We start from the raw sequence: 16,844 nt of genomic DNA on the forward strand, positions 1-16,844 counted from the left end.
GTAGCGCCGCCGTCACTGTTGATCTCTGGTTTCTGGGCCAAAAAATAGGGTTGTGGAGCCAGGACCTCAGCCAAGTTGGGGGACATCAATTAACGTTGCACATCGATACGGCCCCAGCCTGAGACAGATTGGTTTGTTTGCTAATGGCAATTAAAGTGTAATCAGTGGGTTTGAAAGTGTATTTGTCTTAGCGAGTGCCGTTGGACAAAGGCTTTCTTCAAATAAGTCCTAAGGAAACTGCTGAGCGGTGAAAATCTACTGGCTAATAGCAAGGTAATCCATTTTACCCAAATGTCTTTGCTAAGTATATTTCATTACGTATCGATATAACATGCATGAATTTTCCCCAAAAATGTGAACAAACCGGACTGCAATATGTGTGTGCTTGTGTTTTGTTGTGCTGTACTGAAATAGGTGCACACATCTGCATCTGATCCTTTATTTTGCATATGAACGATTCTTCAGATCCATGCATACAAAGAGCTCACAGAGATAGAGAAAGAGAGAGAGAGAAAGATGTCTCTTAGAGAATGAGAAGTGAGTGAGAAAGAAAGAAATCCCATACTTACAAACATATTCCACCGAATGATGGGAACAGTTTTGCAGGGCATCGTGACACAGCAGCAATCCAAACATATTGCTTCCTCCTCCAAAGGAAGGAGTGTTACAGTGTCACAACCCAACAAAAATGATCATTAACATTGGTAAAATCTTTAAAAAACACTTTTGGTAATGTTTGTGACCAGACATTGCAGAATTTTTCTGGCTTTCACGGTATGATATATTTGTCATTTGTAGGTTTGCAAAATGCAGGTTTTCTATAAATCTTGATTGCTACTTATTTCCTCCTGATTCTGGGAATATTCCAACTGGGATTTCTGAAAAACCTGTGAATTTTTGAGAAGTTCCAGGAATTTTGCAACCCTAGTCATTTTCTTTCATTGGATTATTGATGTTGGTGAAATGAACCTGATATATATTCTCGTACATCTATATAACATATACTTCATATAAAATAAAAACATACAATATGTCATACATAGAGTCACTGTTATCATCACTGTAAACATGAAAACAAAAGTACATTATCACTTTTTAAGTACCAAAAAAACTAACAAAAGTGCTTTTCGCAAAAGACAAAGCTACATTTTCCCCGTTTCGCTTTGACTGTATAGAGGTGAAGATAGCACAGATCACGGACGGTTCAGAAAGTGGAACTGTTTTGTATTTGGTAATTGTTGTCCTTTCACTTGTATTTTTTAAAGTAATTTTACTATTTTCTGTCACGTTGGTTCCCTTAAGCCTCCCTCCCCCTTTGTCCATGCGTGTGTGTTAGTATCACCCGGTCCCAAATCGCTCCCTACCCCTTCCCCTGGGCTCCTTAACTCCTCCAATGTTTGTAGATCTGCAGTGTACTGGATAGGTACAAGAAGCGAAATGGGGCAGCTTGAGCTTCCGCCATATTGCTTCCTTCCACCTTACAGATGTATAGACATTGATGGGTTTGCGCCATGGGGGAGGGGTAGGGAGCGCACTGGGACCAGCTGGTCCTCTCACACCAACTCCACCTTGACCTGGTTGTTGTTGGTGATGAGCGGCGACGGCTTGCTCTTGAGCCGCTCGGCCGCGTCGTTGGAGCTGCCGTGGAAGAAGATTCGCGCCGTGCAGACTGACACCACAATGCGCTTGTACTCGCGCCGGAAGTTCTGGTTGAGCACCCCGTATACGATGGCATTAAGGCAGCTGTTGAAGTAGGCCATGAAGTAGCTCGCCACGAAGAGCCACTCAGGGATGAGAGGCACCACAACCTCTGGGTTGATGGCCACCGCCAGCCCGATGAAGTTGAGCGGCGCCCAGCACACGGCGAACAGCACAAACACCACGAACATAGTCACGAAGTTCCTCACGTCGTGTGGCGTCAGTTTCGGTCTATTGTCCGGTTTGACACGTCGCCTAACCTGAATGACCAGGATCCAGATCCTCAGGTAGCAGTAAGTGACGATCATGATCGGTAGGATGAAGTGGAAGAAGACCACGGCGATGGTGTACGCCGAACTCGCCGACTGCTCGAACGTACACGAATACACCCTAGGGTCATACTGCAACGAACCCACGAAGAGATTCGGCACGATGGCCACAATGGTCAACGCCCAGATGAGTAGGACGTAACACACTGAGTTCTTGTCGCTGTACAGCTTGTCGTACTTAAGGCTGTGACATATATAACAGTAGCGGTTGATGGCAATGCCGGTGATGTTGAAGATGGAGCCGATGACGCTGACTCCCATGAGAAAACCGCTGATCTGGCAGTGGACATAGCCCAGGTTCCAGCCTTTGTGGAAGATGGAGGTGAGGACCAGAGGGTAGGGGTAGATGGCCACCACCAGGTCGGCCACAGCCAGGCTCACCACAAAGATGTTGCCTAGAGATAGAGAGAGAGAGAGAACAAAGAACATGGCAATTAAAAACTATTCTATCCTATCACAATGAGCACAATCAAAGTCATCAAGACAAACACTATGTTAATGTCACTGAATAAGCGGCTGAATGGACGGACAGGTAATTGTGTTTCCGTTCTTTCAGCCAGCGAGGCTTGACTAATTTATTTACATATACCATTTTGCATACTTCACAACACAGTAATCTGCTTCAAGGCTACTACTTTGACAACTAGGTGCTAATGGTGAGAGAAAAACAATGCCTTTGAATCTGCATATGCTTGTGTAAGTGTGTATGTAAGTGTGTATGTCAGTGTGTGTATGTCAGTGTGTGTGTGTGTGTGTTTCTTTGTTTGTTTCTTAGTTAGGGACCGTCAATCAATTACACAATGTAAACGAGACAATATTTTCATCTTGCACACCTTTTAGTTTATTTGTAAATGAATGTCTACAATGTATAGTTGTTTTTAGGTTTTTAATCATTGACATTTGGAGCTATTGAAATTTTAGCATATTCTCCCATGTACATTGTGTAATTTACTGATGGTCTCTAACTAGCCCCATATGGATATCCATAGTCAACCCAAATTTACCACAGACATTACGATTGGGTCGCGTGCAGCAAAGATGGTGGATAACTGAAAATAGTTCATTCAGGCCGTTAGCTTTTGATAAAAATGTATTATGTTCCGGTCTACTTACCCTCTCTTGGGTAGGGGGCAGTATTTTGACATCTGGATGAAAAGCGTGCCCAAAGTAAACTGCCTGTTACTCAGGCCCAGAAGCTAGGATATGCATATAATTGGTAGATTTGGATAGAAAACACACTAACGTTTCTAAAACTGTTAAGATTATGTCTGTGAGTATAACAGAACTGATATGGCAGACGAAACCGTGAGGACAAACCCCCCCCCCCCCCCCCCCCCAAAAAAAACAGCCTACCTCTATTTTCAATGGCTATCACTTTAATTATAATGCCAAGTCCTCCCAGATTGCAGTTCCTAGGGCTTCCACTAGATGTCAACAGTCTTTAGAAAGAGTTTCAGGCTGGTTTTTGGAAAAACTAGGGAGAAATTGTCGTTTTTCTAGGTGGCTCCCATTTTGGCCGTAGTGTTTCCAAGCGCGTGGAAGTGAGCGCGGTCTTTGGTATTTTTCTCCGGTAAAGACAATAGCGATTCTCCGTCTTACATTTTATCGTTTATTTACTTATAAGGGTACCTAAGTTTGATTAAAAACGTTGTTTGACTTGTTTGGAAAAGTGTATTAGTAATGTTTGGGATTAATTTTGTATGCATTTTGATGGGGGCAAACTGGGTGGATTATTGACTGAAGCGCGCCAGCTAAACTGAATTTTTATGGATATAAAGAACATTATCGAACAAAAGGACCATTTGTGATGTAACTGGGACCTTTTGGAGTGCCAACAGAAGAAGATCATCAAAAGTAAGGCATTTTTTATATCGCTATTTCTGACTTTCATGTCGCACCTGCCTGGTTGAAATATGTTTTTCATGTGTTTGTATGCGGGGTGCTGTCCTCAGATAATCGCACGGTTTGCTTTAGCCGTAAAGCCTTTTTGAAATCTGACACCGCGGCTGGATTAACAAGAAGTTAAGCTTTATTTTGATGTATTATTGTGATTTTATGAAAGTTAAATATTTATAATACTGTAGTTTGAATTCCGCGCTCTGCAATTTTACCGGATTTTGGCCAGGTGGGACCCTACCGTCCCACCTGCCCATGAGAAGTTTAATTGGGTGTGTCTCCCATAGACACCAGTGTAATAGCAGCTGGGTCTGGTCTACTTAGTTAATTAACTTTCATTGAAACGGCAAGTGTGGTGTTTCGCTTTGTCTTCCATCCTTGGCGTGCATCTGCACTCTGAATTCATAATTACTTGTGTGCTGCCAGCTGTGGGCATGTGGACAGGATTGAAAATTTGAAACCAACCCAACCTTCATTTACGTTGTGATGCAGTCACGAGGGGCTCCAAACAATAATCATGTCAAATCAGATGTTGTTTTGTGATATCATTAAGGACGGTATAACTAAATAACAGTAACTCTACCAATGTATATGTCCCAGTAATTAGATTTACATCTAAATGTTGTGGAACTTATATGATTAAATATGAAACTATTTGTGAGAAGATGAAATGTGATTTTAATCTTCTAAATGAGATAATTGTTTTTCCTAAGAAACTTTGCCAAGTCAGTAACTACGCCCACGTGAGCACAGACATTGTGGCAACGTGATGTATCCACCCTCCAAGGCGAGTGCATAAAAGGACCGCTAACGAAATTTACATTAGACCAAAACATGCCGGGTTGCTGCCGGTGTGTAAATTGGTTCCAGCTGTACCCTGAATAATCATAACTTAGATTAGGGTTTGTGCGGATTTGAAGTCAACGACGTTCAGAATGAGACTGATACAAGGTAATATGATTAATGGATGATGGTATGATAACGATATATAACAATATATTATTGAGTTAACTCGTGAAACAATAACTCATTAAACAAACTTTTTCCATGGTGCCCCAAGATTGCTAATGAGTTAATTGTTACATGATTTATTTAATCACATAATAATTAAACATAGTTAATTGGATCAGGATCACAGACTGTTTCTTGGTAGTCTTAAACAAATCTACTTTGAAACACAAGTATACACCTCACACACATGGTTATGGGCAGAAACAACAAAAAAGAAGACACCCATACCATGGCAGATATACAGTAATGTTTTCAATTTTGAATTTTCATCCCAATATTACATTTTATATACATCACAGAAGATTGAAATATAACAAAACCATTTGACATAGAAATATCATATGTTTATTTTTTATAATCTTTATTAATTATGAAATTATGAAAAATAATAATAACATTCCACAGATTAGGCAAAAGAGGGGGCTTTTGGTCATTGACTGCAGGAAAGGGCTATACAGCCCGTCTTTCAAGTGAAGTGACTGCATGACATGCCACTTCACACAGAGAAGGAGGACAAGAACAAATCTCTCATTATATTCTGACAGGACCACGCTTAGGCTCGCACACGCACAAACACACACACACACACACGCTAGTTAGTTCCAAAGTTTGCTTTAATTATGCAAAGTCTGTGTTTTTCCCCGCGTCTGCCCGGCGGATCTTCTGAAGAGTGAAATTGTATGCGTAAAGGCAAAGATTGAATTTACTCAATCAGGCAGTTAACAGCTTTCACCTACAATACCTACAGTACTGTATGTGTGTCGTTAACCTGGTCCTGTTAGTGAGGAGGTCCTCTTGTGTCAGACGTGAGCTAAACATAAAGGCAGCATAGCACTACGCTTCTACAACATCGCTACAATGACTCAGCAACATTGCAGTAGCGCTGAAGTATCGTCTTTTCACACCCATCACTCCTTGACTTCCAGCTACGATCTATCAAACAGATCAGTCCCCAGACGCTTCTGGGAAATGTGTCACTCTCTCCGGGACGCCGGTGGCACAGACACGCAAGCACAACAAAACCCAGGTCTGCCCGGTGCCTTCCCGCTCTTTCTGTCTCCCCTCTCCCTCGTAGCATACCAGAAATTCTTTCATGGCCGAAGACCTTTCCTGCAATAAATTAAGCTTAGTCCTCCTGGATCTGTCATCGAGGAGCCCTCTGTAAGAGGATTATGTGCACCTGCTATTGTCATGTGCACCTGCCTTGTGCACCTGCTATTGTAGCTGGACGAGGAGACTTAACAAAAGGTCTGGCGGCTAAAACAAAGAGATGTTTCTCAAGCTATGGGGTGAGAGCTTAACTTCTTATGGCTGCAGCCCGACGTCGGTACACTTATGACAACAGCCAGCTCAAAGTGCAGGGCGCGAAATTCAAAATATATATTTTTTAAATATTTAACTTTCACACATTAACAAGTCCAATACAGCATATGAAAGGTACACATCTTGTGAATCCAGCCAACATGTCCGATTTTTAAAATGTTTTACAGGGAAGACACAATATGTAAATCTATTAGCTAACCACGTTAGCAAAAGACACCACTTTTTTACTCCACCAGTTTTTTACTCCATCAGTAGCTATCACAAATTCGTCCAAATAAAGATATAAATAGCCACTAACCAAGAAACAACTTCATCAGATGACAGTCTGATAACATATTTATTGTATAGCATATGTTTTGTTAGAAAAATGTGCATATTTCAGGTATAAATCATAGTTTACATTGCAGCTACAATCAGAAATTGCACCGAAAGCAGCCATAATATTTACAGACACCAACGTCAAATACCTAATTACTCATCATAAAACATTTCTGAAAAATACATAGTGTACAGCAATTGAAAGACAGGCATCTTGTGATTCCAGACAATATTTCCGATTTATCAAGTGTTTTACAGCGAAAACACAATAGAGCGTTATATTAGCGTACCACAATAGCCAAAAACACAAGCAATTTCCCATTAGCAAAAGTTAGCGATCGTAACAAACAAGCAAAAGATATATAATTTTTGACTAACCTTGATTTTCTTCATCAGATGACAGTCCTATAACATCAGGTTATACATACACTTATGTTTTGTTCGAAAATGTGCATATTTAGAGCTGAAATCAGTGGTTACACATTGTGCTAACGTAGCATCTTTTTCCCACAACGTCTAAACAGCAACGATATTTTTCTGACACGTTTTCTGACACATATTCTGACCAAATAGCTATTCATAAACATAAGTAAAAAATACATGTTGTATAGGAAATGATAGATCCATTAGTTCTTAATGAAATCGCAGTGTTAGAATTCAAAAAAATAACTTCATTACGACATCCAGCTTCGGTATAGCTGAGTACCCCAAAGTTGGGCGCCCACGACTAATTCACATGCACGACAGATATATGAATTAGCATCATAAAATGTTTCTTACTTTTGGTGATCTTCCGTCAGAATGTTGGACAAGGTGTCCTTTGTCAAGAACAGTCGTTGTTTGGATTCAGAACGTTCATTTTCCCTCTCGATTTAGCACGCACACTTGCCAAGTGGCACAAAGCTCTCCAAGTCAACAAACGGAAGAGAACGGAACACGGCAAAACTCCCGAAAAATTTTCAATAATCTGATGAAACTATATTGAAAAAACATACTTTACGATGATATGGTCACATGTATCAAATAAAATCATAGCCGGAGATATTAGTCGTCCATAACGACAGCTAAACAGAAGGCAAATCCATGTCCCTTTCGTGCACTCCAGAAAACAGAAAATGGACGGTCACGTCATACAAAGAGCTTTTATTCCACCTCAGACCAAGATAAACACTAAATTTCTTCTCTCACCGCCTCTTGACACCCAGGGGAAGGTGTATGAAGTGCACGTAGACTCTTACGTATCATGCCCATGTATAGGCAGGGAGTAGAAGAGAGCCTCGGTTTCAGACATTCCACTTCCTGGTCAGGAAGTGTGCTGCAGAATGACTTCTGTTTCACTCAGAGAAATAATTCAAACGGTTTTAGAAACTAGAGAGTGTTTTCTATCCAATAGTAATAATAATATGCATATTGTACGAGCAAGAATTGAGTACGAGACCGTTTGAAATGGGCACCTTTTATCTGGCTACTCAATACGCCCCCTGCAGCCCAAACAGGTTAAGGGTGGAGACAGCAAGGGTCGAGGAGTTTGTCTTTAAGCCCTCTAAGACCAAGAATGCACTACCCCTAAACGTGAGTCTCGCTAAAGCAAAGCTGGGGCCAGGGTTTAGACTATTTGAGCTGCTTGGAGTGTTCATACAGAGCCTAGACCTTGACAAGGTTGTGAGACAGAGCCCTACAGCCAGCTCGGCTGGCTTTCAAGTACCCTGAGGCCTGGCTTCTATTGGCTCTTGTCACCGTGGAGGCTAGACCCGGTGATTGACACACCACTCAAAGTATTAATTTGGCTTAAGGGGATATACAGCCCAGCCCAAAATTTTCATTTTTCTTTCACTTGCCACCAACTTTGATAAGGATTTAGGCATGAGGGAATACCCTCTGGTCTTTTTCTGTGGCAGGCAGTGGAGATACATTTTTTCAATGGAGCAGCATGGATAAGATACCTTGAATACCTCGAGCAGCATTCCCTTTTTGAAGGACAGCAGGTAGAGCGAGTCAGAGTGAGTCCAAGCACGTCGGCGCCGGCCAACTGTAGCCTCACGGTTATGCTCCGCTAATGAGGTGTGAATTTCAACGCCTAGGGTCAAAGTGTAAACTCCACAACTTGAGGGTCAGCGAGGCACCAAGGTCGAAGTGTCAGCAAGTGGGAGAAGGTCCCAAGGGCCCTAACTCTATTGCTCCTGACAGATTACTATGCATAGGCTAGCTAGCTGTTATAAAGTAATCTATGATAATGTATGCCAGTGGTTCCCAAACTAGGGGAGATGAACAAATGAAAGAGGAACTTTCAACTTACAGTACACTTGAATGTTGTAATAGTGAAATGCACAAGGTGTAATTTCAAAATTGGGTAGTGCATCAGAGGTTTTCCTCTTGTTCAGTCAGTCATTGTAGAGAGAGCAATTCATAACTTGGCAGAAATGCCCAGTTGATTAACTAGCCCATGGCATCTAGTGTTTTGATTTTGTTGTAAAGTTTGAGTCACTCAGATATCAGACGAAACCACATAATACATAAATAGCAGGGAATTAGCTTTAAAACCGCACATAAATCCTCCACCCTATGGCAAAATGTATATGTTTGCAGCGAGCATGTATACAATTTCAGGAAATAAGCATTGAATCTGAAAAACAAGAGGGTTGTGAACAGTTTGTGTCATGAACAGTGCTTGTGCCCATAGAAATAGACGTTGAAGAATGCATATCTGACATTCATGAATTGTAACTTCACATTTAACGTTCACCTTCTGTACTTCGGCATCGATAAAATGTTTAATAATTCAAGTGTTTCTTTCACAAAAGCAATGTGGAAACACTGGCTTATTAAGTCAATGATGGTGTTACAGAATTGGCATGTGTCACAGATGGGCATTTAGCAAGAGCTAGTTGGAATTCACCGAAAATATCCCACCGCTGCCACCAGCACAACAAAGATCAAATTGGATTACGATGGCTCCAACTCCCTCACAGCACCAATGTGACAGATCAGAGTCAAACACATAACAGTGAGATGGAGCTACTGTACTGAGACGAAAGTGGACCCAAACAAAAAAAAGAAAATGAGTGTGTCGTATCTCTATGGCACTCACTGTAATCTGGGTCCTTCATAGAAGAGAGAGAGAAAGAGAGAGAGAGAGCAAAAGGGACAGAGAGAGAGAGAGAGAGAGAGAGGGGGAGATAGAGAGAGAGAGAGAGAGAGAGAGGGGGGGGGCGAGATAGGAGAGAAACATGAGCGATGTCCCTCGTGACATTATTGGATTTGCAGATATAGTGTTTATGAATGAGGGCTGGTGACAGGCATGGATGATGAGGCATGCCTCTCCAGAGTTAATCTGTTCTCTCCTCTCTACTAAGGCTATTTCAAGAGCGGACCATAAAACAAACGGCTTAGAAGGGAAAATGGCCAGCATTTGGAAAGCATGCTGAAACAATCTGTTAATGCAAGCAGTGTAGAGTATCAGCGAGATCACACCAGATATTACTTCAATATTCTATTCAGGTCCCCAGGACGTCAGGAGCTGCCTTCAATACCATCCACTAGAGGCAATGTCAGCACGTATTACCATCTAGTAGGCACATGGCTCCGAGCATCACAGGTTCAATCCCTTTTACCTTTTTTCAGGTTTAACCTTATCCCAAACTTTAAACCTTGCCTTAACCAGTCAGAATAATTTGGTAGATTTGGGCTTGCCTGCCTGGTTTATTCTGTCTCTCGCTCTCTCGCTCTCTGGGCATAGGCAGATTCTGCAATTACAATCAACACAGACTAAAGCATCACCACCTTGCATAACATATAAACTAGAGGTCGACTGATTATGATTTTTCAACGCCGATACCGATACCGATTGTTGGGGGGGCAAAAAGCCGATGCCGATTAATCGGCTGATTTTTATATATATATTTGTAATAATGACAATTACAACAATACTGAATGAACACTTTTATTTTAACTTAATATAATACATCACTAAAATCAATTTAGTCTCAAATAAATAATGAAACATGTTCAATTTGGTTTAAACAATGCAAAAACAAAGTGTTGGAGAAGAAAGTAAAAGGGCAATATTTGCCATGCAAAAAAGCTAACGTTTAAGTTCCTTGCTCAGAACATGAGAACATGAGAACATATGAACGCTGGAGGTTCCTTTTAACATGAGTCTTCAATATTCACAGGTAAGAAGTTTTAGGTTGTAGTTATTGTAGGAATTATAGGACTATTACTCTCTATGTCATTTGTATTTCATATACCTTTCACTATTGGATGTTCTTATAGGCACTATAGTATTGCCAGCCTAATCTCGGGAGTTGATAGGCTTGAGGTCATAAACAGTGCAATGCTTGAAGCACAGCGAAGAGCTGCTGGCAAATGCAGGAAAGTGCTGTTTGAATGAATGCTTACGAGCCTGCTGCTGCCTACCACCGCTCAGTCAGACTGCTCTATCAAATATCAAATCATAGACTTAATTATAATATAAGAACACACAGAAATACGAGCCTTAGGTCATTAATATGGTCAAATCCGGAAACTATCATTTTGAAAACAAAATGTTTATTCTTTCAGTGAAATACGGAACCGTTCCGTATTTTATCTAACGGGTTGCATCCCTAAGTCTAAATATTGCTGTTACATTGCACAACCTTCAATGTTATGTCTTTGTTAGGAAGAATTGGTCTTCACACAGTTCCCCACGAGCCAGGCAGCCCAAACTGCTGCATATACCCTGACTCTGCTTGCACCGAACGCAAGAGAAGTGACACAATTTCCCTAGTAATACAATATTAACTAAATATCCAGGTTTAAAAATATATACTTGTCTATTGATTTTAAGAAAGGCATTGATGTTTATGGTTAGGTACACATTGGTGCAACGACAGTGCTTTTTTTGCGAATGCGCTTGTTAAATCATCACCCGTTTGGCGAAGTAGGCTGTGATTCGATGATAAATTAACAGGCACCGCATTGATTATATGCAACGCAGGACAAGCTACCATGTGTAGTTAACTAGTGATTATGTTAATATTGATTGTTTTTTATAAGATAAGTTTAATGCTAGCTAGCAACTTACCTTGGCTCCTTGCTGCACTCGCGTAACAGGTAGTCAGCCTGCCATGCAGTCTCATCGTGGAGTGCAATGTAATCGACCATAATCGTTGTCCAAAAATACCGATTACCGATTGTTATGAAAACTTGAAATCGGCCCAAATTAGTCGGTTAATCGGTCGACCTCTAATATAAACGCAATATGTTATCCTAAATGTCATATGTAAACATCTGGCATTCGACCAATTCTCACAAGCAGACATAATAAAGCAAAAGCCGAAACAATGCAAAGCAACAATGGAATACACAAGACGACTACAAAAGACTAACCAGACAAAACAAAACCTACAATTCGAAACAGTATAAGTAAAAGCTGATTCTGCAGTAAGCTGCCCCACGTGAACTGTCATTGTCACCAGTTAATAAATCACAGGAGTCAAAGCTATCATACGAGGCGGACTAGTGCCAGAGGAGAGAAGAAAGAACCCAACTGCAGACAGAAGAGATTCACATTACCACAGGTATTTCAAGGCACTTACCTAACTCTTGACATTTCGCAAAGTGCTTTTGACTTGTTCCATCTTCTGGGATTCTGTCTCTTTTTCTCTCAGTGCAGCTTTTGGCCTTGCATACAGACTGTCAGGTCAGGGTGCTTCCCTGTGTCTGTATTCAGACAGAACTCTTCAGACAAGGGTGAGTTTTTAGTTCTGTGCACATTGACATTTGTCTAACTGCGACAAACTACTTGTATGGGCTCTTGAAGACCTCAGGAACGGACTTTCACTGTTATATTCATGGAAACCGGAAAACAATTGTCAAGTTCTTCCAATTCCCTATTTATTTATCTTAGTGTTCGGCACAATAAGACGAATCCTAGGATGTGATAGCTCTGTGGTTTAACAGTACTCAGATAGACATGAACCCCACATCCCACCTACTCACAGAACATGCCACAAAGAAAATCCCCCAAAGTTGCTCATCCTCCCTAGTTCACGGTCTCATTCTCAATTTGCCGGGCTGCTAGTCAATTTTTACGGACCGCTAGACCATCGCGTGTCGCGGCTTTGAGGACCATGCGCTGTGCATGTACCTGTCCGGCGCACTCACTGTCTCTCCTCGGGAAGCTGAGGGAGCCGCAATGACAAAACACCATGGGTGTTGTCACAATGGATGTCAACACGGCCCACACGGCTGGTGGCATGAAGCGAGATGACAGGACCAGCCATGTTGGTCGTGGAGCCAGACAGAACCCCCCAAGGCGGAGTTGTTCACTGTCATGTTGTCACTTCGATAAAGCCATCTTTCATTTGTGAAGTTTCGCTGTCTCCAATGTTAATTGCAACTTCTCCAAAAACATTGACGGAAAACATCAAACCTGTGAACGGGGCGCTAGTTAAGGTATCGTATCGAATTTGTTCATACCTGAACTGAGTGACAAAGGCTGTTTGCGTCACCGTTCTAGATGTGGCACCGACCTGCAGGTTTAAAAAACCCAGATAACATCTTCAATGTGTCATTATGACCAAGAAACTACGATTCGGTCCAACACGAGGATCTGAAAAGCTGTGTTTTAGGCTAGCTAGCTGTTAGCATGTACAGTCACTGACTGCTACACAATAACACATTAGCTGCGTAATTTTCCCAAACACTCATCTTGCTTCTAGTTCTGAGCGATTAGTGCTTTTCTAGGTTGGTTAAGTTTCTGGTCGATTATTCAAAAAACAATCACGGTTTCCAGTTTCGATTATTTGGGTTGAATACTGTAACAACACAGAATAAAATTATGAATAAAAGTCCCATGATGGTAGTGACTGTTCATTACTGCTGATCACTTATTAACCATCATTTAATTCACATTACTTTACTTTAAAAATATATATTTCAGATGTTGTGTATCATACATGTGTTTTATTTTACTTAATTATTTCATTCCAAGTCAACGAATTTCTATAGAGCGACTGCATACAGTATGTTGTCTGACAAAATTACTATTTTGCAGTTCTTCAAAGTAAATAAGACATACTTTTATGACTGCTGAATATCAGCTATCAGTCACTTGGAACATTTATTTTCAGGTAGAGACGCCTCCCGAAGCAACAGCTGCTCTCTAATCCCCTCAGACCGGACAAGTAGATGTGCAATGGATTATGATCATTGTAGTTAATTACCATGTTTTATGCACTAAACTATGTAGAATATTCGCCTGTTGGAAACTACAACTCCCTACTACATCGCACAGTTCATGCTGGTCTGATTTATTTCTAGAGAAACTGTGCAATGTGCACATTAAGAATTCAAATCATTGAACCGATGTCGGTCAATGATTTGTTAAAAAGACTAAGAAAAAAACAACATTTTGGTTAATCGCTCAGCACTACTTTCTTCACATGGGGCCCTGGCCTGTTGTGTATGGGCTACTGTACTTAAGGCCCTGAGGGGGGTGTGGGTTGGGTGAACCATGTGGGTTACGGCTTGTTGTAGCCCCGGGCACCACTGCACCTTAACTCAGCTGCTCACCAGAGATCCACCATCAGATATAGTAGAAAGAGAAAAATATATTCACAGAACCACTTGGACAGACAGAAAGCCCCCAATGCACGATAGCTGCTGTCCCTGATCCACTTCCTGGGCACTGTGAATGCAAAACTAGGACCCTACACTGGCACTGTGTTGCACTGTGCTGGACTGTGCGCTAGAGAAAAGGATGTCAAAGCGCCAGGCTGTCCATTTCTGGATCCATACCTTGTGGGTTTGCAAATAAAGCCTAAGTTCCAATCCAATCGGTCCTAAGTTCCAATCCCATCAACCCTTTTTCTGTGCCGAATTCAGTGTCCCACCAGAGGTCCACTGTAATGATAGCCACCACTTCAGGAGTATCAAAGGGGTGTTGGCGCTTGCCGGGGTGCTTTGGGAAAGCCCCAGGGGCCAACTCCATTATTTTCGAATGGGGCCCTTTGATTTTAAACTTTGGGACATAAGGATACAAGCCAGGGATGGCCTAGCAGCAGGAATCCAAGTGTTGTCCATAGCCAACACACAGTGCCACAGTGCCACAAATTTGGGGAGGGCATGTGTGGGGATTATCATCTTCCCTCCACCTCCAATTAGACCCCCAGGTGAATTTGTTTTGAGTGGGTGCGTGAGTTTTGATTTGGAGAGACAAGCCTGGGCACCACACAGTAGGGAACTGATGAGGTGACCCAGATAGGGGGGAAACAGACTGAAAGTTTAGCCAGGGCACAAGGATTACAGGCCACGGTCAAAGCGTCTGCATATACGCACTCTGTGTCCTATACGAGCGTGAGAGAGGTCTTAGTTGGAAGTGATTCCAGGGCTATTCTCAATGATTTTCCTCAAGGAATACTAAGTGGCTAACAGGCTAACAAACCATATAGTGCAGTCGAATCCCATTAGGTGTTGGAATGCAAACGCTAATTAAGAAAAATGGAGCGAAAACTCATATCGTCATGATATACAGAGGAGAAGAGGTTTTACCCTCCTTTTTTCTCCCTTCTCATATAAACTGGTTGAATAAACATTGTTTTCACGTCATTCCAACCCCAAAAAAATGCACAGATGACGTTGAATCAACGTGGAAAACTGATTGTCATCAATGTAAGAGAATTTTCCATTTTTTTCATCCAACTTTTAACCTAAATCCAATGCAACGGTGAAATGTTTTGCTGATTTCACTTTGAATTCACATTAGTTAGCTAGCTCTGGTCCAATGTTAAAAAGGAGATGGCCTCAATGGCGCTGCCCATGCTGTCACAGATGCTATAATGGCTCAGATACAAAAATGAGTCCTCTATCTATCTCTATGGGCCATCTCCATTTTCTATTAGTTGGTAAACAAACTAAAAGGGTGAATACCGCCACCTGGAGTGTGTTGTTTGAACAGGTATAAAGTCAAGTTTGGCGATTTACTGCCACCTGAAGTTATGGAATGTTTCTTCATGAGTCTAATTAATTGGCTGATCCCTCCTGATGATCGCGATAGAATTATGTGATCCTTCCTTAAACCATGACGAGTCCCACCCAGTTGACTACTTTAAAATGGTGAAAGTCCTCATTGGCAACGTCCATGGAAACATTTGTTATTTCCAAGTAGTGACCTCTATTTATCTCTATGGATTGAACCCATTATGCCTTTTAGCTTTTGAAGTCCTCATAAAGACACCATCTAATGATGAGCTACTCGCAGTCTTTCGAATTATAAACAGGCCGACCCATTAAGAATGCTACCTATAGGTAGACAAAGACTTTTTGGTAGCATAGCACTATGCTGGCTGTTTGACAAATGGCGGGAGGTTGGGGGAAGGGTGTGGGTGTTCGATCATTTTTTTCTTGATTAAAGTTATTAATTACAACGGTATATACGGTTAACGTACATTTTTTAAAAGGATGATTATCTTTGGAGAGGAAGATTGGGGTGCATTACAGTAGGGTGAGTGTTCCCTTGTTCGCATGGTACTGAATATCCCCATAATTACAAGAGAATATTAAGATGGACTGGATAGTGGGTCATTTTCCAAAAAATGATGGGTTTAAAGTTGAAATGTTGTGCCCTTTAAATCTGAACTAAATTGATATGAGCTTGGTACATTGGCCAAACTCATTAGTATGGAAACCTTGAAGCCTTCTATAAGAAAATATATTTACCGGGCTGCAATATCTCACATTATTCCTACACCTACCTCTTAATTGTATTCCTCCCAAATGGAAACACCTCGACATACTGCGAGTTTGCAATGATCTTTTGAAAAATGACCATGTCTAGTTTGTGGCCTACAGTAGCTGAATACTACACACCTACACAGTACCAATACACATCTGGTAAAACATACACAATGAATATTCCTTTAAGAAATAAAGACGTTGTTTATCGGTGTAGGTTGAATTTGCCCCTGGATGCTGATCTTTTTTGCCTCACTAAACCTCACTATTGGTTAAGGTTAGGACTGGGGGAGGGGAAGCTGATCCCAGATCTGTACCTAGGGTAAACTTCACCCCGGAGTGTGGTTTATCCATTGCTTCTGTAAGTGACCGTCCTCGTTCAGCGTTTTGACGAAAATATGTTGGCCAACCGGTGCCTATCCAATGGTTTAACATCTGCCTGCTGAGCCTCTAAATTCTGATTGGTTGGCGTGATGGTTGTTATTCTTATCACCCATTTATTAAGCAGATGACCTAGCCCCGGCTGACTTAAAAGACCTCAAATTTAATCTC

General features: G+C 41.5%; 1 protein-coding gene across 1 annotated transcript in view; it reads right to left on the reverse strand.

The window, feature by feature from the left end:
* Nucleotides 1-1,553: 1,553 nt before the first annotated feature.
* Nucleotides 1,554-16,844, reverse strand: part of mtnr1aa (melatonin receptor 1A a) — a 56,180-nt gene continuing 40,889 nt past the window's right edge. The window contains exon 3 of the mRNA XM_038998848.1: nucleotides 1,554-2,422. Within this exon, the coding sequence (XP_038854776.1) occupies nucleotides 1,554-2,422 (869 nt within the window). The remainder of the gene's footprint in view (nucleotides 2,423-16,844) is intronic.

The sequence above is a fragment of the Salvelinus namaycush genome, chromosome 8 (assembly GCF_016432855.1).
Source record: "Salvelinus namaycush isolate Seneca chromosome 8, SaNama_1.0, whole genome shotgun sequence".
Classification (NCBI taxonomy): Eukaryota; Metazoa; Chordata; class Actinopteri; order Salmoniformes; family Salmonidae; genus Salvelinus; species Salvelinus namaycush.